The sequence below is a fragment of the Bison bison genome, unplaced genomic scaffold (genome assembly GCF_000754665.1).
Source record: "Bison bison bison isolate TAMUID 2011002044 unplaced genomic scaffold, Bison_UMD1.0 scf7180017864341, whole genome shotgun sequence".
NCBI classification, from domain to species: Eukaryota; Metazoa; Chordata; class Mammalia; order Artiodactyla; family Bovidae; genus Bison; species Bison bison.
Window position 1 is genome coordinate 3,662,831 of NW_011494913.1, and position 27,970 is coordinate 3,690,800.

Here is a 27,970-nt window from a genome sequence, read left to right on the forward strand (position 1 = left end):
ATATTGCTCTTTACAGCATCGGACCTTGCTTCTATCACCAGTCACATCCACAGCTGAGTATTGTTTTTGCTTTGGCTCCATCCCTTCATTCTTTCTGGAGTTATTTCTCCACGGATCTCCAGTAGCATATTGGGCCTCTACTGACCTGGGGAGCTCCTCTTTCAGTATCCTATCATTTTGCCTTTTCATACTGTTCATGGGGTTCTCAAGGCAAGAATACTGAAGTGGTTTGCCATTTCCTTCTCCAGTGGACCACATTCTGTCAGATCTCTCCACCATGACCCGCCCGCCTTGGGTTGCCCCACAGGCATGGCTTAGTTTCATTGTAATATTATTCAGCCATAAAAAACAAACATCCTGATATATGATACATCCCTACAACAGGGATGGAACACCCGGACAACAAATGCTTAGTGAAATAAGCCAGACACAAACAAATATCGTGTGACTCCACTTACATGAGTTACCTAGAATAGGGAAACTTACAGAGACAGAAAAGTAGTGTTTACCAGAGGCTGGGCAGGTCAAGGTGGAGTTATCGTTTAATGGAGCTATTTGTTAATGGTTAATGTCACTGAACTGTATACTTGCATATAATAGTAGAGTATGTTATGTATGTTTTACCACACTTCAAAACATGGTAACAATGCTTTTACAAACTGACTTCCATATAGCCTTCGAAAGACAAAATTATATTGCCATGATGTTTGCTGGTTACTTTTAAATTAAAAAATTAAGAGTTAAGCCCTCCAACAACAAATAATACAAATGACTGCCAGGGCTTTACTTACCCGTTTGGGGCCACTAAAAATCTTTCTGGTATTTTCCTTTGATTTATCTCCTTGTTTATTTGGAGGCTTCTTCACACTTTCAGGCACACCAGGCAAGTCCTCTGTAAAATCCAAGTTTTCTGAAATGGTAATCAAAACTAGCTAGCTTTCTATTATTTCAAATTATCTACCAGACAACTAATGAACGTTTGGGGGAGAAAGAAGCATACTGTGGGGAGGAAAAGATAAAATAAAAACAACACATAGCTGACGAAATACTCCAATATTATTCTCACTCTCCCATACTCACTCCCTGCTTGTACCCTACTCTAGAAGAAAATCAGAAACTTAGTTGCAGTGCATGTGCTCCAATTTTATCAGCAAAATCAATTCTTTTCCAGAATAATTTGTTCTTCAATGTTCATACAACTGCTTGTTATCTTCAACAGTAAAACTGGCAGTCTAGTTTAAAATACACACATGCACACACCAACAGATGATATGTACCTGTAACATTTTTCTAGAATTAAAGTACACTGAATCATGTTGGCCTTCAAGGAATGCCTGCTTAACATCTACAGAAGCCACATTAAAAAAAAAAAAAAGGATATAGCTATCCTTGACAAAAGATACTGAATAACCTAGTACAATGTAGTTCAATGGTCTGTGGCATTCTCACAAAACCAACCAAAGGATCAGATTAATTTCCAAAAGATTGTATTTTTTCCCTAGCCTAAACAAAAAAAAGAGGGGAAAAAAAAGGGAGACTTTTCTCTATCCTAACTCTTAAAACTGTCTGCTGTTTCACACACTGTATGAAGACTTAGATTCCAACTTAGAATGTATCAATCAAATGGTCTCTAATTTTTAAATGTTATTTGGTACCAACTTGATGTTTCTGAAAGGGAGTCTAATGATTTAGGATAACTTGCTATCAAGGTTAGCACAGAAGCTAACTAAGTAGGTTGTAGCAGGACAGGAGTTCAGGTTTCAGTATTCAGTTACTAATCATCCTCCTGAGAAAGCAAATGTAAAGCTGTCTGCCCAGTCATAGCTCAAGTGACTAGCAAAGATGCAGCAGACTTCATTTCTTCAGAAGGGATTCAAGACAACATGGGATGAATTCTGAAAATAGTCTTATTTTTTCTAGTGGGGAGTAAGGCAGGCTGCTAGGGGGTACTCCTGTATAATTCTAGTTTTGAAAATAAGAATGATTCTAATCTAGCAAAATTATTTTTAGGTCAACTGAAGCAAAATGCTAAGTAGTCTCAAGTATGACATACTCTATGAGAGAATCTATACACAGAAACACCATGATAGCTCTAATTCACCATGATTCTTGTTCTGTGACCCTAAAAGGACAAAAGCTTTAACAAGAAAACCAATATAAGAAAAATGTATTTGGTTAAATATAAATAAATATAAGCCCCTGTATCACAGAGGCTTTCACATACTCTTCCTCAACAGTCAATTCACATCATAATGTTCTTGTCAAGTAGTGATTTACTCATAGCAAGGCTAACCTATTTCTTTTGTCTTTCAGTGAAGACTATCAATCCTCAAGTCATTACGAGTCCTACTATCTTAAGGGACAAATTAATTTCACTGATAAGAATGTAAAAACATTTTAGTTAGCATCTTTCAATTTTATTAAGTCAACTTACGAGGGTGATCCTTAAGATTTAATCTTAACTTTATAAATTCAAGGTATTTCCCTCATTTCAACCATCTAATATCAATAGAATTCTATATGACCAAAGTCTATCCTCTGTCTCCATTGGGTTTAGTTTTTCAAAACTAAAACATCAAGATGTTTGGTATCTCTGTATACACACAAATATACACTATTTAAAAATTCTCAAGTGCCAATGGCAGAATTAAAATACAAATATGAAAAGACTCCTCAATTTACAAATTGGTTCCTTACAAGGTAGGACTTTATTTACATTTAAAATGCTGTATCTTTAGATAAGGTAATCGTTGGCACTAAATAGGTACTTCTGTTGAAGTTAAATGTAGTAACAAGTTATAAGCTATCAAGGAGAAAACTAAGTAACTATTATTTAAGCCTGAAAAACAAATTTATTTTTTTTTAAGTCTTACCTGCATTATTAGAACTAGACTGACCGTCCTGGGAATTATCATTGCTTTCTGGAGGAGGCTGCAAGGAGGGTGATGGAGCTGTTTTAGTTCTTTTTTTGCTTGTCTTTCTTTCCACCTGACAGTCATCATCTTCATCATCTTCACTTTCACTGAGATCATCAAAGCCAAAATATTTAATTTTGTAGTTAGAACTCCCAGAACCTCCCTCATCACCTCCTGTCTCATCATGATCTTCAAAACCAAAAAATTCAAGTTTAACATCCTTTTTAGATTTAGTATTACTAGGTCGAAATCTAGTAGTGGTCTTAGATGTTGCAATATCTGCTTTTTTTCTTAGCCGGCCAGCTTCTCCCAAATCTGCAGGAGTTGAAGCAGTGAACTCATCCATGCTGCGTTCCATAGTATCCTGGATGGTAACATTACAAACTGACAAGCAAGATGGATGTAAAACAGTATAATCTCTAGTCCGTCCAACCGTCCCTCTAAAACTGGTCCCACAGCTTACACTGCCCTTCTTTGCCTGATTCAGGCCATCTTTACTAGATTCACTGTTTGCTTTGGCTAAGGCCTGACTGGTGCCGTCCATTAGCTTATCAAAACTCGACGCTCCTTGTGAGGATTTTGCTTTATTGGCCCTACAGTACGTCCTACAGTTGCTTGGCCTAAGAACACTTTGCATCATGTCTTCCTCAATGGCTTCATTTAGATTTTCCAACCGATTTTTAAAATCCTCATCCTTCATCTCCAAAAGAGGATCACTATCCAGATTTAAAATACAGTCTTCGGATCTGCTATCTTCAAAATCATTATCCCATTCATATAAACCAGTTCTTACAGATCCCTTGATTGATGATGTTTCTGATGGCGATTCTGACCTTTTCCCAAGTTGGGAATTCCAAGTATCATTTTCCTTGATTTCATCAGCTTTGTATCCAGAAGCCACTGTAGTTTCTGCATTGTGTTTCTTAGTACTGTCTTCAGCATTTTTGTAAATATGGTGACTATTCTTTTCATGTTCTTCACTAAAGTTCTCCACTTTATCTACAAAAATGAAAAATAGGTCAAAGGATAAAAATATGAGTGGTATCAATGTAAAAGTTAATTAAAGGGACATTTGGTTAATTAATAGAAGTCATTTAATTTTGAAATAACTGTAATAATTTTAAATTGTGGAAAAAATAAATGTTTATGTATCTGACAATTTATTCTTCTACCTTTTCAGTATATAGCTCTCACGTCTTCTACTGACCTCTCCCTAGGTATCCAAGTCCCTTAAAATTGTTACCCTCAATTAAAGAGATTTCAGCAGTGTTAAACAACAGGATCAATTCAATGACATACACATAGTCAAACCTTCTCAGAGGTACAATGGATTTTTCAAACAAAAATGCTTAAACTAAAAATTATTTAGTAGAACCTAAACAATGTAACTTGGACTGCAAGGAGATCCAACCAGTTCATCCTAAAGGAGACCAGTCCTGGGTGTTCATTGGAAGGACTGATGCTGAGGCCGAAACTCCAATACTTTGGCCACCTCATGCGAAGAGTTGGCTCATTGGAAAAGACTCTGATGCTGGGAGGGATTGGGGGCAGGAGGAGAAGGGGATGACAGAGGATGAGATGGCTGGATGGCATCACCGACTCTATGCACATGAGTTTGGGTGAACTCCGGGAGTTGGTGATGGACAGGGAGGCCTGGCGTGCTGCAATTCATGGGGTCGCAAAGAGTCCGACAGGACTGAGTGACTGAAATGAAATGAAACAATGTAACACAATTAATGAAGACATTCTGGCAATGCCTATTTCTCCAGAGTAGAGTTGCCCACAGGGCATGTCAGTTCTGTCTAGAAACCTGTTCCAGATTCAGGTTTCTGTAGTCAACTCTGCTTTTCATTCCTTCTTCTAATCGTGAAAGCCATATAATTTCAACACTTTTTAAAAAACAGTGCCTCTGATGCCTAAGTTTCATGGCTACAGTGGTTATTTATCCATATCCTGCTGCATGCTCAGTTGCTTCAGTCATATCTGACTCGTACCCTATGGACTGTAGCCTGTCAGGCTCCTCTGTCCATGGGATTCTTCAGGCAAGAATACCGCAGTGGACTGCCATGCAGTCTTTCAGGGGAATCATCCCAACCCAGAGACAGAACCCAGGACCTCCTGCGTCTTCTGCACCGCAGGCAGATTCTTTACCACTGAGCCATCAGGGAAGCCCGTATTTATCCATATCAACCAGTGGTAAATCATGAATTGCCTATTCATTTTATAGCTGGGGAATCCATTTTTGTTGTCTTTAATTTTGACATCAGAAATATTTTTTTAATCTTTCTAAATAAGAGGTGGAAACATGATTCAAACTGGTATTACGATTAATTCTCCAAGTACTTGTTGGTAGAAAAACCCAGGTTCAATATTTATGATAAATTAATACAGTTACAAAACAAAACAAAAAACTACATTTATAAAAGTCCTTTACAAATCTCAATTAACAAACCATCAAATACAAGCAAAGGGGTGCTTTACATGAATCCACTATATAATTTTTAATGCGACCCAATGGTTGTAAATGTAATTTATATTTACTTACTTCTAGGAGGCATCTAATTTACAGGTATACGTGCTTTATTCTTAGATATTTCTCAGGCAAAGGCAAGGAACTATAGTTTTCATAATCTCAGAAGTATCATATCACTAATACTGAAAAGCTAACAATTAATAGCTGACTGACATCTGATACGTTCTTAAAAGGGGCTGAAACAAAGCCAAGTTTAAAACCAAACCTTAAGAAACGATACCACTGCTTTTATAACAAGTGGAAAGAGCACTAGTAGCTCAATCTGGAGACTTATGTAGGGCTCAGAGAAGACCCTTAACTTAGGGAGTTTTCCTGAGGCTTTCAATTTCTTCCTCTGTTCAAAAGGGAAGCAACTGACCCATACTACTTTACAGCATTATTAATGGAATTATTTGCTAACAAATGCCTATGGGAATGCTTTGTATGCTTAGCTACAAAGATGTGTATAAGATATCATCAAATATCATACCACACCATTTTTATAGCTACACAGTATTGTCTTAATGTTACAAAATTTATTTCAGCTATTTCTAATTGTTTTATGTAAAAACATCCTTTTGACAAAAAAAGTTTTATGATAACAATAAACTTTATTATTCACATTTTTAAAAACTACTACTTCAAGTTTTACTTACCACTCCCATTTCCCCTAAAATCAGAGTATTCTCATGGGCTGCCTTTCACGTGTAAATCTAACTCTGTTGTGAGCATACCTTTATATATTCAAGTGCAAAGAGTAATAAAGAGCCCTATAGAATGAAGTACTGTCACTAAAAGTTATGTCACTAGCAAATATAATTTATTCATGTATTCAATTACATAGCATTATCTTACAGATGAATTATAAGAGTATATTATAATTTTTAAATTTATGAAATATGTTACATAGATAAAAGCTAAGTAAATCAACAAAGAGCTCTGCACAAGAAAAGCTACCTAAGTTTTCTACAACGGTATTCTAACATATAAACCGAATACTTTCTACAGTCCTTCACCATTTATGTCTTCAACAAATATTCTCAACTACACCTTCAGAAGAGAGAGCAAGGCTATCCTGTTCTAAAATGCAAAAGAGCTATTACTTTCAACTATCCTGCCTCCTCAAACAGACCCCAGCTTCCCTGTCAGATAAAGTTATATCTCAAAACATCAAGGCAGGGAGAAAGGGAGTAAAAATTGGGTTGTTTTTCTCTTTTCTTTCTTTTACAATGGCTTGTACTGAGACAATTTTAGGGCTTCTGTAACATTTCTATTTGGAAATCTTCCTTATTTCCAGTTCTTAGATGGCTAAACTCTTTTCCAAATGCCAACAGGTTCACTCACACCACCTCAGCAAGAAAGCATACTCATCTATCTTTGTTCAAATGTCCAACCCAGTACGCACCTTCAACTCTTTTTTTTAACAGAGAAGGTAAGTATTAACTCTGTTTTAAGCTAAACCAGCTATGTAAACAGAAATGCATTTCTAGCAAAGATAAAGTTCAGGAGTTAAATGGGTAAGTGCCAGCTCTGCCACTTACTGGCTAAAATGACCTTGGGCAAGTCACCCTAAGAAGTGGGAACAATTTCTTCACCTGAAAAAATGAGCTAATAAAATCTGTCTCAAAGACAATTTGAACAGATAAAAGAAGATAATGTAACTACGGATACTTGCAGGTTAAAGACCACCACACAAATGCAAACTATTGTAACAACTCTGCCAAAATATAGAGTATATTTTTAATAACCTTTTAGTGAGACATTTCTTAGTGGAATTTAACCTGTACATTCATCAATATTTCCTTAAGACCCTGTGTCTATCAGCTTCAAGCAAGGATTCCAAAATTACATTTTAAAGCCTACTGTTTTTCCTTAACCTAGAGGGTGAAGACTGGATTATGGAGAAAGTTTTCAGAAGAAGACTTACCCTAGCACCATCTTCAAAGACACTTAGTAAATGCCTTTTAATGTCACTAGATTTTAGCATCTACCGAGTCTTTTATATATTAGGTAGCATATGAGGGAGGGAATTTAGCATAGTAAAGACTACATGGAATTTGGAATTTGAGAAACATGGTATCGAACTACACACCTAAGACAGTAATTAGATGTGTAAAAATTTGGCAACTCTTATTTCCTCTCTAACCTTAATTCTGCTTATCTAAAAGATAGTAAGCAACCTTACACAGAAGTTTAATTAAAGGTCTACTATTTCCTTAAGAGTCTTAATTTTGAAAGGAAATAGAGGATTCCTTTTAAAATAAAAACACATCTGCTGCTGCTGCTGCTAAGTTGCTTCAGTCGTGTCCAAATAATGTGAGTACACATGGTTTTATAAAGGAAATTACTCAGGTGGGATAATTTAAGGCTTCCATGGATGAAGTGAACGCTGAAATACTTAAAAAGTGGGAAGGGATGTTTGATTAGAGATTTATGAATGATTTCATGGTTTCCACAAATCTCATGAAACTGTATGAAAAAAATGTCTGTGCACACAGTTTTCAGGGAGAGTATCTATAATTTCAGCAAGTTTTCACACACTCCAAAATATATTTTTTAACTGATAAAGGACAAGGGAAGGAGCAAAATATCTGTGGGAAATCAGTATATGTTAACTGTAGATTTTCATATCTTTATGGGAAAGACTATTCAATAACATGTTCTGAAACATCATTTATCTTCAACTTCTTTACCTTCTCCAAAGCAAAAGAAATTTCACCAAAATTATGTCCATTAAAAAACCACTCATGTGCTCGCTTCGGCAGCACATATACTAAAATTGGAAAGATATAGAGATTGGCATGGCCTCTGCACAAGATGACATGTAAATTTGTGAAGTGCCCCACATTTTTACATTTCTCCAAAGAAGATGCACCACCATCAAACACGTGAAAAGATGCTCCACATCACTCATTATAAGAGAAATGCAAATCAAAACCACAATTATCAGAATGGGCATCATCAAAAAATCTACAAAGAATAAATGTTGGAGAAGGTGTGGAGAAAGGAAACTCTCTTGCACTGTAGGTGGGAATATAAATTGATACAGCCAGTATGGAGAACAGAATGCTGCTGCTGCTGCTAAATCGCTTCAGTCGTGTCCGACTCTGTGCAACCTCATAGACAGCAGCCCACCAGGCTCCCCCATCCCTGGGATTCTCCAGGCAAGAACACTGGAGTGGGTTGCCATTTCCTTCTCCCATGCATGAAAGTGAAAAGTGAAAGTGAAGTCGCACAGTTGTGTCCGACTCTTCATGATCCCATGGGCTGCAGCCTACGAGGCTCCTCCGTCCATGGGAGTTCCCAGGCAAGAGTACTGGAGTACTCTTTGCCTTTGCCTTTGCCTTCTCCAGGAAAACAGTATGGACGTTTCTTAAAAAACAAAAAATATGGAGAATGAAATGGCAACCCACTCCAGTACTCTTGCCTGGAAAATCCCATGGGTGGAGAAGCCTGGTAGGCTCCATGGGGTCACAAAGTCAGACATGACTGAGTGACTTCACTTTACCATGTATGCTACAGCAGCTGGGCCTCTTAAAGGTCTACACAGGTAACAGATGTAAAGCGTATGTTTACTGTTTAATATTATCTTGGACTTGCCATTCACAAACTTGCTTAGGAATCATGGGTCCCTAGTCATGAATTTGCTTGCTGCAACTCCAGTCACAATAGCCTCAGGCTTAATAATTTTATCCTTTTAAAAAAAGCAAATAATGATCTCTTTACCTGTTATCACTAGAATTATCGTTAATAAAAATTAAAAAAAAAAAAGAAAAAGAAAACTACCATATGACACAGCAATCCCACTACCAGGCATATACTCTGACCCTAAAGTTAGTCATAAAGAGTAAAGTCAGAAAGAGAAAAATATCATAATTAATGCATATATATGGAGTCTAGAAAAATGGCAGAAATAGAGGGCAAAAATGGTAGAAACTGCCGGGCAGAAACAGAGACACAGACACAGAGAATGGACTTGTGGACACAGAACAGGAAGGGGGGGCAGGACAAACTGAGAGAGCAGCACTGACACCCACTACCTGTGAAGCAGGTCCCTGAGTGAAGCTGCCGCACAGCACAGGAGTCAGTGCTCCACGATGCCCTAGAGGGCAACCCACGGGGGAGGCGGGGAGGCTCCAGACGGAGAGGGTGCATGTATGCTAGTAGCTGACTCACTGTGTTGTACAGCAGAAACTAACACAACACTGTAAGGCAATTATACTCCAATTAAAAACTTTAAAAAAACACTATTTAGGGAATTTCCTCCCAGTCCAGGATCCTGTATGCTGCAGTGTGCACCGCCCCCCCGCAACCACAAAAAAAGAAAAGATTAAAAACTACAATGTTTTTCAAAAGAACTACCCAGACCAGTGGGGCAGAGGAATTACAATGCCTACAACTCAACAAGATATCCAAAAAAAAAAAAAGTATCAAGCGATTTGATCACTCCCTTGATTTCAAAAAGAATATTCAATAAACATATAAAATAAATTAAAAGACATTTAATTTGTAAGTTATTAGGAAGATGCAAATTAAAACTATAATAAGATGCTACTGCAAAACCACCAAGAGTTAAAATTCACAATGCCAAGTACTGTGGAGAACGTAAAGCAACTTCAACTGGTCGTAGCAAAACCGGGAACCACCACTCTGACATTACCTACAAAGTTAAACTTAACAGTTATCCTCAGTTGAATTCAGTTCAGTCGCTCAGTCATGTCCGACTCTTTGCGACCCATGGACACCAGACTTCCCTGTCCATCACCAAATCCCAGAGTTTATTCAAACTCATGTCCACTGAGTCAGGGATGCCATCCAACCATCTCATCCTCTGTCGTCCCCTTCTCCTACTGCCCCCAATCTTTCCCAGCATCAGGGTCTTTTCAAATGAGTTAGTTCTTCGCATCAGGTGGCCAAAGTATTGGAGTTTCAGCTTCAGCATCAGTCCTTACAAAGAATATTCAGGACTGGTTTTCTTTAGGATGGACTGATCTCCTTCAGAATGGACTGGTTGGATCTCCTTGCAGTCCAAGGGACTCTCTAGAGTCTTCTCCAACACCACAGTTCAAAAGCATCAGTTCTTTGGTGCTCAGCTTTCTTTATGGTCCAACTCTCACATGCATACGTGACTACCAGAAAGACCATAGCCTTGACTAGACGGAACTTTGTTGGCAAAGTAATGTCTCTGCTTTTTAATATGCTGTCTAGGTTGGTCATAATTTTTCTTCCAAGGAGCAAGCAATCTTTTAACTTCATGGCTGCAATCACCATCTGCAGTGATTTTGGAGCCCAAAAATATGAAGTCTGACACTGTTTCCCCATCTATTTGCCATGAAGTGATGGGACCAGATGCCATGATCTTAGCTTTCTGAATGTGGAGCTTTAAGCCAACTTTTCACTCTTCTCTTTCACTTTCATCAAGAGGCTCCTCAGCTCTTCTTCACTTTCTGCCATAAGGGTGGTATCATCTGCATATCTGAGGTTATTGATATTTCTCCCGGGGATCTTGATTCCAGCTTGTGCTTCATCCACCCCAGCATTTCTCATGATGTACTCTGCATATAAGTGAAATAAGCAGGGTAACATTATACAGCCTTGACGTACTCCTTTCCCTATCTGGAACCAGTCTGTTGTTCCATGTCCAGTTCTAACTGTTGCTTCCTGACCTGCATACAGATTTCTCAAGAGGCAGGTCAGGTGGTCTGATATTCACATCTCTTTCAGAATTTTCCACAGTTTGTCATGATCCACACAAAGGCTTTGGGATAGTCAATAAAGCAGATGTTTTTCTGGAACTCTTGCTTTTTTGACGATTCAACGGACACTGGCAATTTGATCTCTGGTTTCTCTGCCTTTACTAAAACCAGCTTGAACATCTGGAAGTTCACGGTTCACGTATTGCTGAAGCCTGGCTTGGAGAATTTTGAGCATTACTTTGCTAGCGTGTGAGTTGAGTGCAATTGTGTGGTAGTTTGAGCATTCTTTGGCATTGCCTTTCTTTGGGATTGGAGTGAAAACTGACCTTTTCCAGTCCTGTGGCCACTGCTGAGTTTTCCAATTTTGCTGGCATGAGTGCAGCACTTTCACAGCATCATCTTTCAGGATTTGAAATAGTTTGACTGGAATTCCATCACTTCCACTAGCTTTGTTCATAGTAATGCTTGCTAAAGCCCACTTGACTTCGCATTCCAGGATGTCTGGCTCTAGGTAAGTGATCATACCATTGTGATTATCTTGGTCGTGAAGCTCTTTTTTGTACAGTTCTTCTGTGTATACTTGCCACCTCTTCTTAATATCTTCTGCTTCTGTTAGGTCCACACCATTTCTGTCCTTTATTGAGCCCATCTTTGCATGAAATGTTCCCTTGGAATCCCTAATTTTCTTGAAGAGATCTCTAGTCTTTCTCATTCTATTATTTTCTTCTATTTCTTTGCACTGAGGAAGGGTTTCTTATCTCTCCTTACTATTCTTTGGAATTCTGCATTCAAATGGGTATATCTTTTCTTTTCTCCTTTGCTTTCACTTCTTTTCACAGCTATTTATAAGGCCACCTCAGACAACCATTTTGCTTTTTTGCATTTCTTTTTCTTGGAGATGGTCTTGATCCCTGTCTCCTGTACAGTGTCACGAACCTCTGTTCACAGTTCATCAGGTACTCTATCAGACCTAATCCCTTGAATCTATTTCTCAACTTCCACTGTATAATCATAAGGGATTTGATTTAGGTCATACTGAATGGTCTAGTGGTTTTCCCTACTTTCTTCAATTTAAGTCTGAATTTGGCAGTAAGGAGTTCATGATCTGAGCCATAGTCAGCTCCCAGTCTTGTTTTTGCTGACTCTATAGAGTTTCTCCATCTTTAGCTGCAAAGAACATACTCAATCTGATTTCGGTGTTGACCGTCTGGTGATGTCCATGTGTAGAGTCTTCTCCTGTGTTGTTGGAAGAGGGTTGTTGCTATGACCAGTGTGTTCTCTTGGCAAAACTCTATTAGACTTTGTCCTGCTTCATTCTGTACTCCAAGGCCAAATTTGCCTGTTACTCCAGGTGTTTCCTGATTTCCTACTTTTGTTCTAGTCCCCTATAATGAAAAGGACATCTTTTTTGGGTGTTAGTTCTAGAAGGTCTTGTAGGTCTTCACAGTACCGGTCAACTTCAGCTTCTTCAGCATTACTGGTTGGGGAATACACTTGGATTACTGTGATACTGAATGGTTTGCCTTGGAAACAAACAGAGATCATTCTGTCGTTTTTGCGATTGCATCCAAGTACTGCGTTTTGGACTCTTCTTGACTATGATGGCTACTCCGTTTCTTCTAAGGGATTCCTGCCAACAGTAGTAGATATAATGGTCATCTGAAATAAATTCACTCATTCCAGTCCATTTTAGTTCGCTGATTCCTAAAATGTCGACGTTCACTCTTGCGATTTCCTGTTTGACCATTTCCAATTTGCCACTTAACATTCCAGGTTCCTATGCAATATTGCTCTTTACAGCACTGGACCTTGCTTCCATCACCAGTCACATCCACAACTGAATGCTGTTTTTGCTTTGGCTCCATCTCTTCATTCTGGAGTTATTTCTCCACTGATCTCCAGTAGCATATTGTGCACCTACTGACTTGGGGAGTTCATCTTTCAGTGTTCTATCTTTTTGCCTTTTCATACTGTTCATGGGGTTCTCAAGGCAAGAATACCGAAGTGGTTTGCCATTCCCTTCTCCAGTGAACCACATTTTGTCAGTGGTCCTGTTATCCTGCTGCTGCTGCTGCTGCTGCTAAGTTGCTTCAATCGTGTCTGACTCTGTGCAACCCCATAGACAGCAGCCCACCAGGCTCCCCCGTCCCTGGGATTCTCCAGGCAAGAACACTGGAGTGGGGTGCCATTTCCTTCTCCAATGCATGAAAGTGAAAAGGAAAATGAAGTCGCTCAGTCGTGTCCGACTCTAGCGACACCATGGACTGCAGCCTACCAGGCTTCTCTGTCCATGGGATTTTCCAGGCAAAAGTACTGGAGTGGGGTGCCCATGGCTGTCATGCAAAGAGGGAACAAACTTATTAAACCTATAGATATCATTCAATTCAAACTATAAGGACTGATAAGCAACAGCATTAAAGATTAACTAGAGCTGTCTAAAGAAGGGGATGCCTAGGGAGGAGAGTGTACTCTATTGTCAGAAATACTTGATAAAATGGGACTTGATCAAAACAACTAACTTCTGCCCTGCAAAAAACACTGTTAAGGGAAAGCAAAAACAAATCACAGACTCAGAAAATATCTGCAATAAATGTCTGATACAATACTTGTATCGGAAATAAAGAAGTCTTAAAGTTCAATGAGAAAATAAGCAACTCAATTAAAAATAAGCAAAGAAATGTGAGGGTACATCAAAGAAACTATACTGATACCAAAATAAGCATGGAAAATGATCATCATCAATCATTAGGGAAATAGAAAAGGATTATTCCCTTAATATAGTGGTGTCATAAGAATTCTTATGCATCAGTAAGTCAATCAATGTTCCAGCAGAAAAAGCAGGTATAGACACAAAGATCAATAGAAAATGAAATAGAATGAATCAGTAACTTATGAAAAGATACTCAACTTCATCCACAATTAAAAATCAAGAGTAAACATTATATATTAATTATATCTCAATAAAGCTGGAAAAAGAAAGTAAAACAAAGCTGAACTATATTTATACTTACTAAGCCCTCAGTATGTGCCTGGTACTGTCCCAAATACTTTCCACCCATTAATTCATTTGATCTCATAGCAACCATCTGATGTAGGTACTATTACAAGTTCACAAGCCTTTATCCACAACTGCAACATCCAAAAAGCTCTGAAAACAAAGTTTTCTGATAATGCCTTTTGAAGCAAAACCTGACCTCATTTAAGTAAGGCTATTGATAGTATTTTCTTTTTCTGAATAAAACTTGTCTTTGAATAGAGTGCTGCCAGGCACCTGATGGGGGTTCATATTAAAAAAACATACTTTATAATTCCAAACTAACCCCAATTCCAAGACAGATCTGGCCTAAAATGTTTCAGATAAAGAAATGTAAACCTGTCTCCCATTCTGCACGTGAGGGACAGTAGATTTCAGTTGCTAGACAGTTAACAGCCACACAGTTATTAAGTGCTGTTTACTGTCTAAAAAATAAAGCAACTTTTTAAAGAAAACAAAAACACTGGAAACAACCCAAAGTCTGACATCTACAAGGAACTGGCTAGGAAATTACAAAAAAAAAAAAAACATAGGGGGAATTGACATACCATGAATGCAACAGTATTTTTAAATAAAAAAGAGAAGGAGGCCTGAAAGAAAACTTCCATATTTTGACAGAGACTTATTCCCGATACATATTAAGTGAAAAAGCAAGGTATTAAACACCAAGTCATCATTTTGTAGATCTAACACACACACAAATTTGTAACTGCTTGAACTTCTTGTAGATACACAGCATATGTCAGAAAGGGTAACAAAAGGAACTATGAATGGTCAATCCCTCCAAGAACAACCGGCACAACTGGAAAAAGGAGGTGGGGAAGCTTTTAACTACTGTAATTTTGTACCATGTGCAGATAATTTTATTTACATTAAAAAAAATAAAACTTCACATATTCTAAAGTAGAAACAATTAAACCCCCAAAATAAAGAAGATATTTTTTCTATCTTTCAGCTAGATAAACTCCAAAGTTCAATAGAATAATGCTAGGGGAAAAAAGCCAGTGTCAATGGGAAATATTGCAATATCAGCTGAATATTTAAATATGTATGCTATTTCAAGTCCACTTCTAGAAACATCTTCTACCATTATATATGAGAACATGATGCTCAAACATGAAAGTAGAATGATGTTCCATATAGCATTTCTTAGTTAATAGCAAATGACCACAAAACAGCCAAACTATTCCTAAGAGACTTAAGTATGGTATATTCATATAACAGAAAACCATGAAGAAAAGGTACATTTTATAAATACTGATGTGTATATCTTAATGATTTTTCCGTACACACATACATACACAGTATACACACGTGTATACCACACTGTCATCTATGTGTTTATATTTTTAGGGATATATAGATTTACATGCTGTGCATATTGAAGATTTATACATAAGAAACTGTCAACAGCATGCTTCTATGAATGGAAACTGATTTTTCACTGTCAACAAAGGTGTGTGGCTACTTATAAGGGGCACCTAAGAAGTCAAAGGAAAAATATGGCACACTTCCTCAGTGGATCAGTTTTACTCAAAGATTTGGAAAGTAAAAAGTACTTGAAAAAAATGCTAAGTATTTCAAGTGGTGATTTCAATTATATTTTATAATTTTTTAATTATTTATAAAACATACCTATCAAACACAAAGTCTGTATGTAATGTTAAAGATAAAACAACTCCAAAAGAACCATTCAGCTGGGCCCACTACACAGAACAGTCCAACTCAATTCTCATTCCCTATCAACAGCTGCCCACGGAGAACCTCATGGCCCACTGCCACTGCCCACCCACACGCCAAGAAGCTTGTTTGTTCCCATGGCCTCCTGCTCAAGCTGCCTATCTCTGCCCACCCTTGCAGAAGAATAGGGAACACATCCACATACCCAAGTCAATCCTCAACCAATGAGCCACACAGAAAATTAACTCTTTCAACTATATACAGAGACTTCTGGAGTTACAGAAAGGCATGCCAAAACATACAAAGGCACAATTAAATTTTAGGGACATTCATCTCTAAATCCCCGTCTTCCTTATGTGCACGTGTGCTCAGTCACTTCGTTGTGTCCAACTTAGAACCCATGGACTGTAGCCCACCAGGCTCCTCTGTCCATGGGACTCTCCAGGCAAGAATACAGGAGTGGGTTGCCATTTCCTCCTCCAGGGGATCTTCCCAACTCAGGGATCAAACCAGTGTCTCCTATGGCTCCTGCACTGGCAGGCAGATTCTTTACCACTGAGCCACTAGGGAAGCCCAAGTTTTAGGGACATGCATTTCTAAATCCCCACCTTTCTCATATACTGTGGTCCAAAAACTGATGTACCAACCCACCTGGGATTAATAATTATTCTCCCACATTACAAATAATGGCATATCACTCACTTATCCCTAATCTTACTATGAACATTGCTCCTACTCTGGCATGACAGTAAAGAAATAATATGATACATTACTGGCATCCATGCTTAATAACTGAGTTACTCTAATGTCCTGGAAACAAATCCATTGCATGTCAGGTGGTTCTAATTATTTATTGCTTTCCAAATAGAAACTACTATAGCAAAATTCTTTCCACTCTTATTTTTTATTAATATAGTACCTCCATATTTATATGTATTAAAAAATAGGAACAGACTGATGTCAGAGCTTTTTCTTAATTCCAGCAATATTTATCCATATATACATGAACTAATTGAAAACAGCTTTACCCATACCATTAAGAGGTACATTTCCAATAAACTTTGCCTTTAAAATGCGGTTGACTAATTATACTCTAATAGTTAATCAATTTAACACTAATTTGATCAATTATACACTCATAATTGTGGTGATAATCTAGAAGAATTTTCAAATACTTTGAACATTAGAATCACAAAAATTCTTAAAAGTTTACATTTAAACTTATATATGGGGCTTCCCAAGTGGCACTAGTGATAAAGAATCCACTTGCCAATGCAGGAGACGTAAGAGATGCAGGTCCATCCCTAGGTGAAGATCTCCTGGAGGGGGACACAGCAACCCACTTCAGTATTCTTGCCTGGAGAATCCCACGGACAAAGGCACCTGGTTGGCTATGGTCCACAAAGAGTCAGACACAACTGAAGTGACTTAGCACACAAACTTATACACAAAAAATGTATGTACTACAAAATTATGAAGAGATGACCATTAACAGACATGTTCATTAGGGTAAAATCCTAAAGGGGAAGTAGGACAGAAATACAATTTCAAGGGATTTCCCTGGCGGTCCAGCAGTTAAGACTCCACATGGGTCCCACATGCCACATGGCCAAAAAAAAAAAAAAAAAAACCACCACAATTTCAAAAAAGAAAAAGGGTGCTGTAAATCTTCTGGTTGTTAAAGAAAAACTTCCTCTCACGTTTTTAATGTGACTCCATGCTTCCAATGCAGGGGTCATGGGTTGGATCTGTGGCTGGGGAGCTAAGAGCCCACATGTCAAATGTCAAAATGTCTTTCAAATAGTGAATAGGTTATGGTATATACAATGGAATACTACTCAACGATAAAAATACTGATTCACACAATATGGAATACTCTTTAAAAGTATTATGCTAAATAAAAAGCCAGGCTGAAATTGCTACATACTGAATAACCCTTTGTATAGGAAATATTGGAAAAAACAAAGCTACAGGGGCAGAAGACTGATCAGTGGATGCCAGGGTTGGAGGTGGGAAGAGGGACCCACCACAGAAGAGCTTCAATGCACCTAACCCAGGCTAGGCTTTCCCTAACATTCCTCACACACCTTTGTAATTAACCATTACAAAAATAAATCTCCGGTTAAGAGCCTAACTGGGGCATGCCATGTTTCCAGTTGGGACCCTGATGGATAAATTAAAATGCAAACTTGCCATCTACCTCCTCCTGTACTGTAACACTCAAAATGTACCTATACTTCTTTCCCATCTTCTACTCAACAATCCACTGCCCCCTCTCACCCCACAGCTTTTAAGTCCAGAGTATCCAAGGCTCAGTGATCAGCACATCACATACACCTGGGGCTCATGCCCTCTACCACTTCCTTGCCCTAACTGAAATAAGTGAAGTGAAGCCGCTCAGTTGTGTCCAACTCTTTGCGACCTCATGGACTGTAGCATACCTGGCTCCTCTGTCCATGGAACTTTCCAGGCAAGAGTACTGGAGTGGGTTGCCATTTCCTTCTCCAGGGGCTCGTCCCAACCCAGGGATAGAACCCGGGTCTCCCGCACTGCAGGCAGACGCTTTACCATCTGAGCCACCAGGGAAACCCTAACTGAAACCCGACTAAGAGTGCCACTTCTCATGCAGCCCCTTCCAGGATCTCAGAGAAGGATGGTTTGCAGTTACTCACATGTTGGCTCTCCAGAGCCTCTTATGAAACTACTCCTATTCCCCTCTCTCATAAAAAGTCGATTCCTTTGAGGCATGTGCCACCCATCTAGCTACGCTATAATATCCCTCTTACTGTCGTCTATAAGCCTCTTACTCTTCGTTTATCTAAGGGTTTTAAACCAGGTCTGTAATCCACCCTTCCATGTCACTTCTGCTATCACCCTGAATTCTGCCAAATTCCAACCCCATCAACTCCCAGCTCCTTATTCTCCCATCAAGTCCTCTACATTCTATCTTAGTCACCTGTTCACAATTTCATGCAGGAACTTCTCATATCCTAAAATGCTTCAACTCTTAAATATCAGAATAAGACAATCCATAATTACCACCAGCTAACCAACTTGTCTCAGGAATCCTACTCTGGACTTTTATTACGATTCTCAGTATACTGACCTCTCTTCTCTTCCTCCTATCCACCCACCCCTGTCCAGTTAGTCAAGTTTAAAGTGCACAGTTCATCATTTCACTCACTCTCTGGTCAATAACCTAAATTCTCTTTCTTTTCTATCTGTTCATTCCATATCTAGTCAGACAAAATGCCAATCCAGCATAATTATCATTATTCTAGCCAATATTCTATATTTTGTACAGATTCTGGCTAATAGGGCCTACTAAAGGAGAGGAGAAAACACACATGCTCAAGAGTTTTCAGTGATAACAAATTTCAACTAAGGCATCAATGATGTCCAGAAATTCTCCTCTCTCTAGACAGCTCCTTCCTTTTCCACTTTCTCCAAAATCTATGTGAACACTTTGCCTCTCCCCTCCAGCCACCACACACATCCTTTTTTCTTTCTCCCTTTCAGAGATGACCTCCTTTGTCACTTTATAAAAAGAAAGGATGGTGGGGGTCGGGGGGGGCGGGGGAGCAGTTTTGGTTCATAAACAACCTTATCTTCCATCCTCCCATTAAACTCACATTTTCACCCCCCTCTCCGCCCAGCCAAGAAATGCAGTGTCCCTTCTCCCAAGATCACTCTCCCTCTCTGGGCTTTGGATCCTATGCTTCAAGACTCTCTTATGCAATCAAACTTTCCAGAACCCCTCATATATCTCTAGCTGCCCCTTTTCTTCTCTCCTTCAAACATCTTTAATCTTTAACAAGTTGTGTACACCTGCCAAGCCCATTTCCCACTGAGTACACACTGCTCCCTGTGTACTCACTTCTATTCAAGTTATATCAGTGATTACCTGCACTTGTGTTATTGGTCAAACCCTGAGAATGAACGTCCTTTCACTAAGAAAATCTTTTACAAAAAACTAAAGTTCTACTTTAAAACAAATCTATTTACTTGAAATTACACTGTCTCTCTCAGAATTTGCATATTGTTAAATTTCCATACAGAATTTTTAGACATTAGCAAACAGAGGGTACCTATTAGCAAAAATTAAGGTCAGCTTTCTTCAGTATTTATAACTGGTTTGGCCACCATTCTTACTAAAAAGAAAACTATTTAAACAGAGGCAAGAGGTAACACATAATTTGTTATTTGTCCAAGTTATTTCCAACTTCAAGAGAAAACTCGTACAGTGACAGCCTGTTATTTTAAATATAAAGCTTTAAATATGATCGAATTAAGTTCATTCACATCAGAATACAGCAGCACTGTATGAAGAGAACACTTTAGGTGTTTCTCAGATCTTCTACTTAATAGTTCAAGTGATTCAACTTCTTTGAAATATGCTTTACCTCCTCTAAAATGGGAATAAAGCCTCCCTTAAATAGTTGAGATTAAAGATCAACTGATATGAAGAGCTTAGCACAAAGTAACAGGCATCTTACCCTCTTCCCTTAAAAGAAGCTGATTTTAGGAATGACAAGTATATTCTATACGACAAATATATTCAAAGCTAAATGAAGGTAGGTAACTCTTACCAATGCTATACTTGCAGAATTCTTTAATCCTCATTAATCACCTGTACTTTATCCAATGAGTAGATGACAATCGCCTCTCAGGTCACAAGTCCCTGGCCTACTTTAAGCTTTCAGGAATAGAACAATTCATTTCCCTTTCTAAAAACGATCTTCAGTTCTAAATTAAAGTTCCTAATTTCTTGACAGTAACAGCCCTCTAACTTATACAAATACTCAGTACAGTTTTAAGCAAATAGAAAAAAAAATTGGCTACAAAGACAGGCATGCAAATTAAGAGCCTATGCCATAGTTATCTCAATATTTGGCAGGGTATGTAGACTGAATCCCAGCTGGCTACCAAGTGTGCCAAGTAGAAATACAAGTCTTTGCACACTTTATTCTAGAACCCAGATTAAAAACCTGTAGCAAAACGCACAAAGATGGAAAACAGGAGTAGCTGTATATAAAAGGCAAGAGCAGCTTTCTTTTACCCCTAATGCACATAGCTCTGGATGCCAAACTTTATAAGAATACTCCAAGATCTCTCAAAAGGCCAAGTTTTTAGGTCCTGTTAAGTCATTTTTAAGTTTCACACTTGTCTGAGATTTCACTGGCTTTAATGAAAACTTCCATTAAAGTATCTACAGATAAAGTAAGATATCCTAAATCCACTTTAAAATAATCCAGGAGACAGAATAGTGTATACAATAGATGGAACAAGATTTGCCATATATTGACAACTGCTGAAGCTACAAAACAAGCACATGAGGTTCTTTTAATGTTCTATTTTTGTGTGTCTAAAAGTTCCATACTAAAAGTGTGTGTGTGTGTGTGTGTGTGTGTTTTAAATTAAGATGAGGATGTTTTAGCAACTCAATCCTTCCCTGCAGTTCTCATTTAGTTTGTACTCTTGCATGGGTAGTAATCCTGATGGGTTCCCTTGCCCATCAAGCATTTGGAAAACAGCAACCACTATATTCTATCACAACCTCACTCTGGATTTCGTCTTTAAATAAGCCACAATCTTAAAAAGCACCACTATATTCTATCACAACCTCACTCTGGATTTCGTCTTTAAATAAGCCACAATCTTAAAAAGCACTATCTGGTACAAAACATTTAAAACAAAGAATTTTAATAGTACCTAAAAGTTAACCATATACTACCCTATAAAGAGATCCACTTTAAAACTTAAGGCCAGGAAAAATGATATAAGCTTGAGCTTGGATAAGCCCTTTTCACTGATGTGATGTAATTCTGCAGCAAAAAAAATGGTATGAATGAGCAAGAACATCCCACTGGAAGGATACTAAAGAACCTAACTTGTGCACTTTGAACAGAATGATCATAACGTTTCTCACAGGTTCTTAAATAAAATGCCTGTACATGACCTCCAAAGAATTTCTGAGACCTAAATGGGTTTAACAGCACTTTAATCTGAAGTCCAAAATTTCATCATTCTCCAAAGATCTCTAATTAAAAAAAAAGTTTTGGAAACACTTTAGATTTATAGAGACCCCTTCTATCCAAACCTTAGGTCTGAATCTCTAAACTTCAACTAAAATCAGAAGGCCTCCTGAACACTCGTAAAAGCAACGACAAACTGACAGACATATGCAAAAAAAAATCTAGGCACAGAGAGATGCCCAAATTTTAGAGGTAAAAAAGGAAGGTCATAAAGTTTGGAAGTATTCCCTGAACTTATTACATAAACTTATAAAAAGTTTATCTTTTACATGTTAGGGACAGGGTAAGACCATCAGAATTCGAAGTACTCCCTCAAAGTTCCCTTCTTATCCTACAATAAGCTACCAGGGGTGCTGTGGCTCTGGATGGTCAAGGGAGAGGAGAAAGTAAATATTCACAGTGCTACACCATTCCCTTCCAACTAAGGCTGCCTTGTGAAGAAAGAAGAGCAAGATGTTCTTGAACATCTATTTTCTGTATTTTAGTATACACTTTCCCCTCACAAACCTGTTATAACGGAGTTTGGATTCCCAGTCAGTCCACAGGATTAACACTAGAACTACAATTTAGCTACATTAGACCGGCAAGCTAAAACCTCATTTTCACAGAAAGAGTTGTTTCCAGTTCTCACCGAACAACTTCAAATGGCAGTCTGGACATGTGTAGGTTTAACAACAGTAAGACTATATAAGCAGTTGCTGCCTTTGAATGTTTCATTTCCAAGTTCCTGTTCCCCCATACCTCAACATTTATCCTATTGATACCCTCTGCCTGCCAGTGATGCCCCTCTCTTTTCCAAACACAGTGCTTGAGAAATCTGTGTCTGAGTACCTCACCCACTGCACCACTTCTCTATCCTCATTTCCCTTCTTCTGGCCCATCTGCCTCACACTGAGCACTGGACACTAGATACCTGACATGGAAGAGCATTTCCAGAGCCTAAAAGAGTGGAGGACACAGAGCAGCTGGTCAAAGTTTTGAAATATCAATAAATGAATCTCAGTCCAATTTTGCCACTACCCAACCTAGACTGTTACTTAACCTCTTTGAATCTCATCTATGAAGATAAGAGAACTGAATTCAAGTTAATTTTGGCTCAATGGTTCTATGATTAGAAAACATTTTTAACAGCTGATCTGGGAAACTGCTTTTCTGCTCATTTTTAATAAAAACTGAACCTAACCTTAAGTTATGAACAACAGTTCAGGAGAAATGTGGGCAAAGGAAAAGAAGAGCCAAATCAGAATTAACCAGGAGATCAAGGGAATGACAGTAACAGCTGGCTCATCCTCTCATCCAAGGGTGAGAAAGAATGAAAAATGTTCAGCATTTTTTTGTGGAACTATGCTAGGCAAAGTATTTGAGGTGCCTTATAGAAAGACAGTGTCTTAAAGAAAGACCCCAAAGGACAAATTCCTCTCAAGAAAACTAGGAAGTTTTGTCTTTACATGTTTTTAAAATATGAGCACTATGTAACCTTTTATTATCACTAAATTTTCCCAAGAAGTCAAGAACTAAGGTTTGTTTTAGACCAAAGTGTGAGCCTTATTGCTCAGCCCTACACTGATAAAGTCCACAAGCTATCTCCCTTTCCATCTCCAATCTAAGCTCTACGGTCTTTTAATTAATTGCACTTTTTTAATCATTTATTACTGTAAGTCTCAAATCCTTTACAAAAACAAGTAAAATATATTGTTTTAGGAATAAACACTAGATGCCAGATTTACAAGCTAACATTTTAAAAATACAACTGGTTTTGTAGATGAAAATCTATTAATACAAATTACTACTGGCACCAAGCCCCCAACTAATTTCAATTTGCAGTCAAGTTCAATTCTACATTTCCACTTAATACCTCCTTAATCTTTCTAGTTTTGAAAGAAAATCTAACACCCCTAAACTTAAACCTTATTGTAAATGCCCATCTCATTTTCATTATCAGTAACTATCCAAATCCTCCACAGTAATAGAAGTGAGATACTGTGCAATCCTAACACAACAAAAAGAGATGTTTCTTAACGAGAACTGGATTAAGGACAAATGAAAGATCATTCCCAAAATGTACAGTCTGGAAATTCCCAAGTTAAGTAAAATTTCAACTCCTAATTGGTTTCTTGAATTTCTTAAATCTCTTCTACAAAATTATCTTTGGTCCCCATTAATTATAAATGCAGAAAGAAAATTTAAGAGGTGTAGTATTTCAGAATCTAAAGTCAAAAGCATTTGACTAAATTACACAAAACTCTCCTGGCTCAGAAAAAAGAAAATCATTGTGAAGAAGAAAAAAAAAGAAAATCAAAACTTACCTGAAGTCATTAATTTAGCACAGCTACTTCTGCTTGCATCATCTTCTAAGACACGGTTTGTGCTCTTTTCTTTCCCAAGCAAAGTATCCTCCAAACGTAAGCATTTATCAGATACAACACTGTCTTCACCCATCACATGACTAATTTTGCTATTAGCTTCAAGTACAGATGTGACCTCTTCCAACTGAGCAGCTTCACTAGATTCCGTGTAAGAGGAACCTTTAGCTAAATTCTTTGAAGAAACTGGTAGAGATTCATCATCACTATCAAATCCAAAAGGATCTCCAGTATTTTCTTCTTCTATCTTAGGTTTCTTCGGAACTTCTTGGATATCTGGTTTGAAATTGGGCCTCTTCTGTCCTAATTTAGCCATAAATGTGGTTTCTCCCCACTTTGTGCTAAGGGTGGTCCGTTTGTTGGAAAAGACTTCATCAAACTTTGAACTTCCATTTCCTCCTTTCCTACTGTATGTTTTCCCAAATCTGGATGTCATTTTGACACCTGTTTCATATTCTCTGTGGGAAAAAAAAAGTAAGAAAATATATAATCATCAAATATTTAAGAAGTGTTAATACTGAATATAAAAATAAGAAAATAGGGATTCTCCCCATACAGCTTTTCCACATTCAAGATACAAATCCAAAAACAGTTAAATAAGGGGAGGGAGTATAGAGAGGCTCATTTTTTATCCTATATACTTATATCAATCTTTTATATGAGTACATATTCATAGGCTATTTTCAGAACAAGAAAGCCTAACATCGCTTTTTTTTTTTAAGTTTCAAATGAATCTACTTACTATTCTATCAAATTTTACCATAAAAAATAATCTGAATAGGCTAATTACCCTTAATATAAAATATTAAGCACAAAATGTTAATTTTTTTCAAGATCTTAGAGATGTCAAATAATTGACTAAATATAGTTCTTTGAAATTTCAGAGCACTTACTCATATGAGGGGTGAAAAGTCAGAAAACTGGTGCTATCTTCTCACATATTAGAACCTGCTACTTTTAATCCAACCTCAAAGATCCTGAGTTTTGGTCTAACATAATATAAACTATGACTTGAAAAATATTCCGTACTTGGTCATTTCCCTTAATGCAAGAAACCATACTCATCTTTCTTCCTTCCTTGTCCTCATAGTGCTGTGCTCATTTTCTGAACTACATTTTCTGAAGCTAGTGAACTCTAGCATATTACACTGACTGGTCCAGGGATTATTAAAAGAAAAAAAAATTGTGAATTTATGTTCCTCTCTGATTTAAGACAAGATAAAATTATTTATCTACATGCTAAGTACTACGACAAAAAAAATTTCAGGACAGTAAATAGAGTCAAACAAGGTCCCTTTTAAACATTATCAGTCCTTATCTATTACTCACACTTTGACCTTCTAAAATTTAAATATCAATAAATTAAATATAACCAGGAAAAAAAGTGAACAATTGCCTAAGGGCTTGAAAAAAACTTCATACTCTTGAAATTTACAATACAACAATCAGAGTGATATTTTGACCTATATTTTTTAATGTTTTTATCTATTAGTTTAAATGTTTCCCTTTATTAACTTAATCCTCCCAGTTTATAGGGAATCTCTATATATTCAGCAGAGGAATTTGCCCTCTCATATTTTGGTTAGAAGCCGATTCTAATTGGACAAAATAATACTTAATATAGTCATTATACCCATCTACTTTTAAGAGAAAACTTTCTAATTTGTCTGAAGACCTTTTAATATGTCAAAAAACTTTTTTCTGAGGGATATCTATTTCCCCTCTTACTGTAGATTTACACTGAAGAATCCTGTCTTTCTTGCTAAGCATAACCTAAAGAAACTAAGTGTATTTGGCAGCTACAAGAAACACAAAATAAGTCATTTCTTTTCATTCCTCTTGGAATGTACAGCCCTAATCTACAGACCTACATTTACATATACACCAACAAAGCTAAAACGTTTCGGATACACTAGCATGGTAATTACCTAAAAATGCTGACTAAAGGCTAAACCAAAAAACCTAGACTTGGACTACTTTAGGTCCACACCAAAAAAATTCATGGTAAAAATGGTCCTAGAACCATAAAGCATTCACTGTGACAAGCTGAAAGTCTGCCGATGAACACCTGATACCAAGGAGTTAATTATTTTAACTGATAAATTATGCTTTTTTTTTTTAAGAACCTATGCCTTCGAAAAATATACATTGAAATACTGATGCAATAATGTCAGTGATTCTCCAACTTTAAGGTGTGTGGAATGGAAAGTGCAGAGATGAGAAAAATTTGGTTAAGAGTTAATAACTGTTGAGTCTGAAAGATGAATACATGGGAGTTCATTATATAATATCCCCTTTGCTGGTCTTTATACAGTTTTCCATGTCCTTTTTTTTTTTTTTTAAGTCACCAGACAGACAATTGTAATGGCATTATCTAAGTAAGACTAGAGTGTAAAGTATGTAGAAATTCAAAAATAAGTGTGTAGATGTATTTGACATTATATTTCAAGTATATTCAAGTTAAGAACACAGGCTATCTTGCTCAGGCTTCAAACTCCAAAGATTACCTTACCAAAAAGGAAAGAATGATTCACAACTAAGTCTTTTTGGTCGTTGGGCCTTTGCCTCAGCCCAAAGCTTGTCGAATTTTCGGGGAAGTGCGCTGGAATAAAGAAGTCCTCACACTTAACCCCCAACCAAATCGAGTCCTTCAGATCTCCACGGGCTTAGGGGCTTCCCTGCAGGAATGAAAGCCGGAAAGGCCAAACCTCACCACCCAGAAATCCTCACCTGGGGGCGGCGGTGCGCTAGGAGGTGGCGGGGAGAAGCGGCCCCCTGCCCCTGGAAGCTCACGCAACTTTTCTCCTCCCCACCCCCACCTCCACCTCCCAGGAAAGGGATGTTGCTTCCGACGCCCCGGAAGCCTCTGCCACCGAATCCCCAGGGTAGTGGAAGGCCTCAGCGGCAGCCAGAGGCGGAGAAGAGGCAGCAAAAGATTTCGGCCTGAAACCAATACACTTGACCGCGCCTGGGGAGGGAAGTAAATCAGCCGTCGCCCAGAAAGAACTCAGAATAAAGGGGAAAAGAGGAAAAAGAGTTCTTCAGACTGTTCCGCTGCCCAACTTCCTCAGAGACCGGGTGGGTGAGATAGAAGGACTTCCATCACCCCCTCCCAGACCCCTGCCTCCTCTACCCTCGGCAAGCTCCGGGCCTAGGCAGCCGCCCGAGACCTCACTTACCCTCGGCGCCTGGCGGGTGCTTTAGCCTCAGGCCGCCTCCGCCTCTCCCGCTCCCAACGGCCCACGGGCGGGCGCCGGAGCCCCGCGCGGGAGAACGGGGCCGGCTGGTGAGCGAAGAGAGGCAAGGGGCTCCGCCACCGTCCGAACCCGCGACTCCGCTCTCTGTAAATAGGAAACCCGGTGGAAGGGGGGGAGGAGTGGCGGCACCGCAACTTCCCTCCCCGCCTCGAGCGCCGCCGGCCGGGCCCGGGCCTAGGCCTCCCTGGCTGTCGCCGCCTCTGGAGCTGGTACCGGAGCCCGCTACGTGCCCCCGATGGGCCGCCGTCGCCTCCTGCGCCGCCGCTTCCGTCGGTGAATGGTCAGCGCTAGAGTTTGAACAGGGCCCTGAACCATCTCAACGCCATTTGCGCTCCCGGCCCCCACCTCCTTCCTCCAACAGCCGCTCGCTCCGTCACTCCGCTTCCCACAGGCCCCGCGCGACCGCCCGACCCCGCAGCCAATCGCGGGGCTGCTTACTCAAACCGCCGCGCAGGCGCCGCGCCCCGCATGCTCCGGC

At 38.7% G+C, this 27,970-nt stretch overlaps 1 protein-coding gene across 1 annotated transcript in view; it reads right to left on the reverse strand.

Moving 5' to 3' along the window:
* The window catches only part of WAPAL (wings apart-like homolog (Drosophila)), a 90,843-nt gene extending 62,967 nt beyond the window's left edge, over nt 1-27,876 (reverse strand). Inside the window, exons 1-4 of the mRNA XM_010854509.1 lie at nt 27,838-27,876; nt 24,179-24,693; nt 2,874-3,914; nt 792-910 (exon numbers count right to left, since the gene is read on the reverse strand). Of these exons, the coding sequence (XP_010852811.1) occupies nt 792-910; nt 2,874-3,914; nt 24,179-24,671 (1,653 nt within the window). The 5' untranslated portion in view covers nt 24,672-24,693; nt 27,838-27,876. The remainder of the gene's footprint in view (nt 1-791; nt 911-2,873; nt 3,915-24,178; nt 24,694-27,837) is intronic.
* Nucleotides 27,877-27,970: the final 94 nt, after the last annotated feature.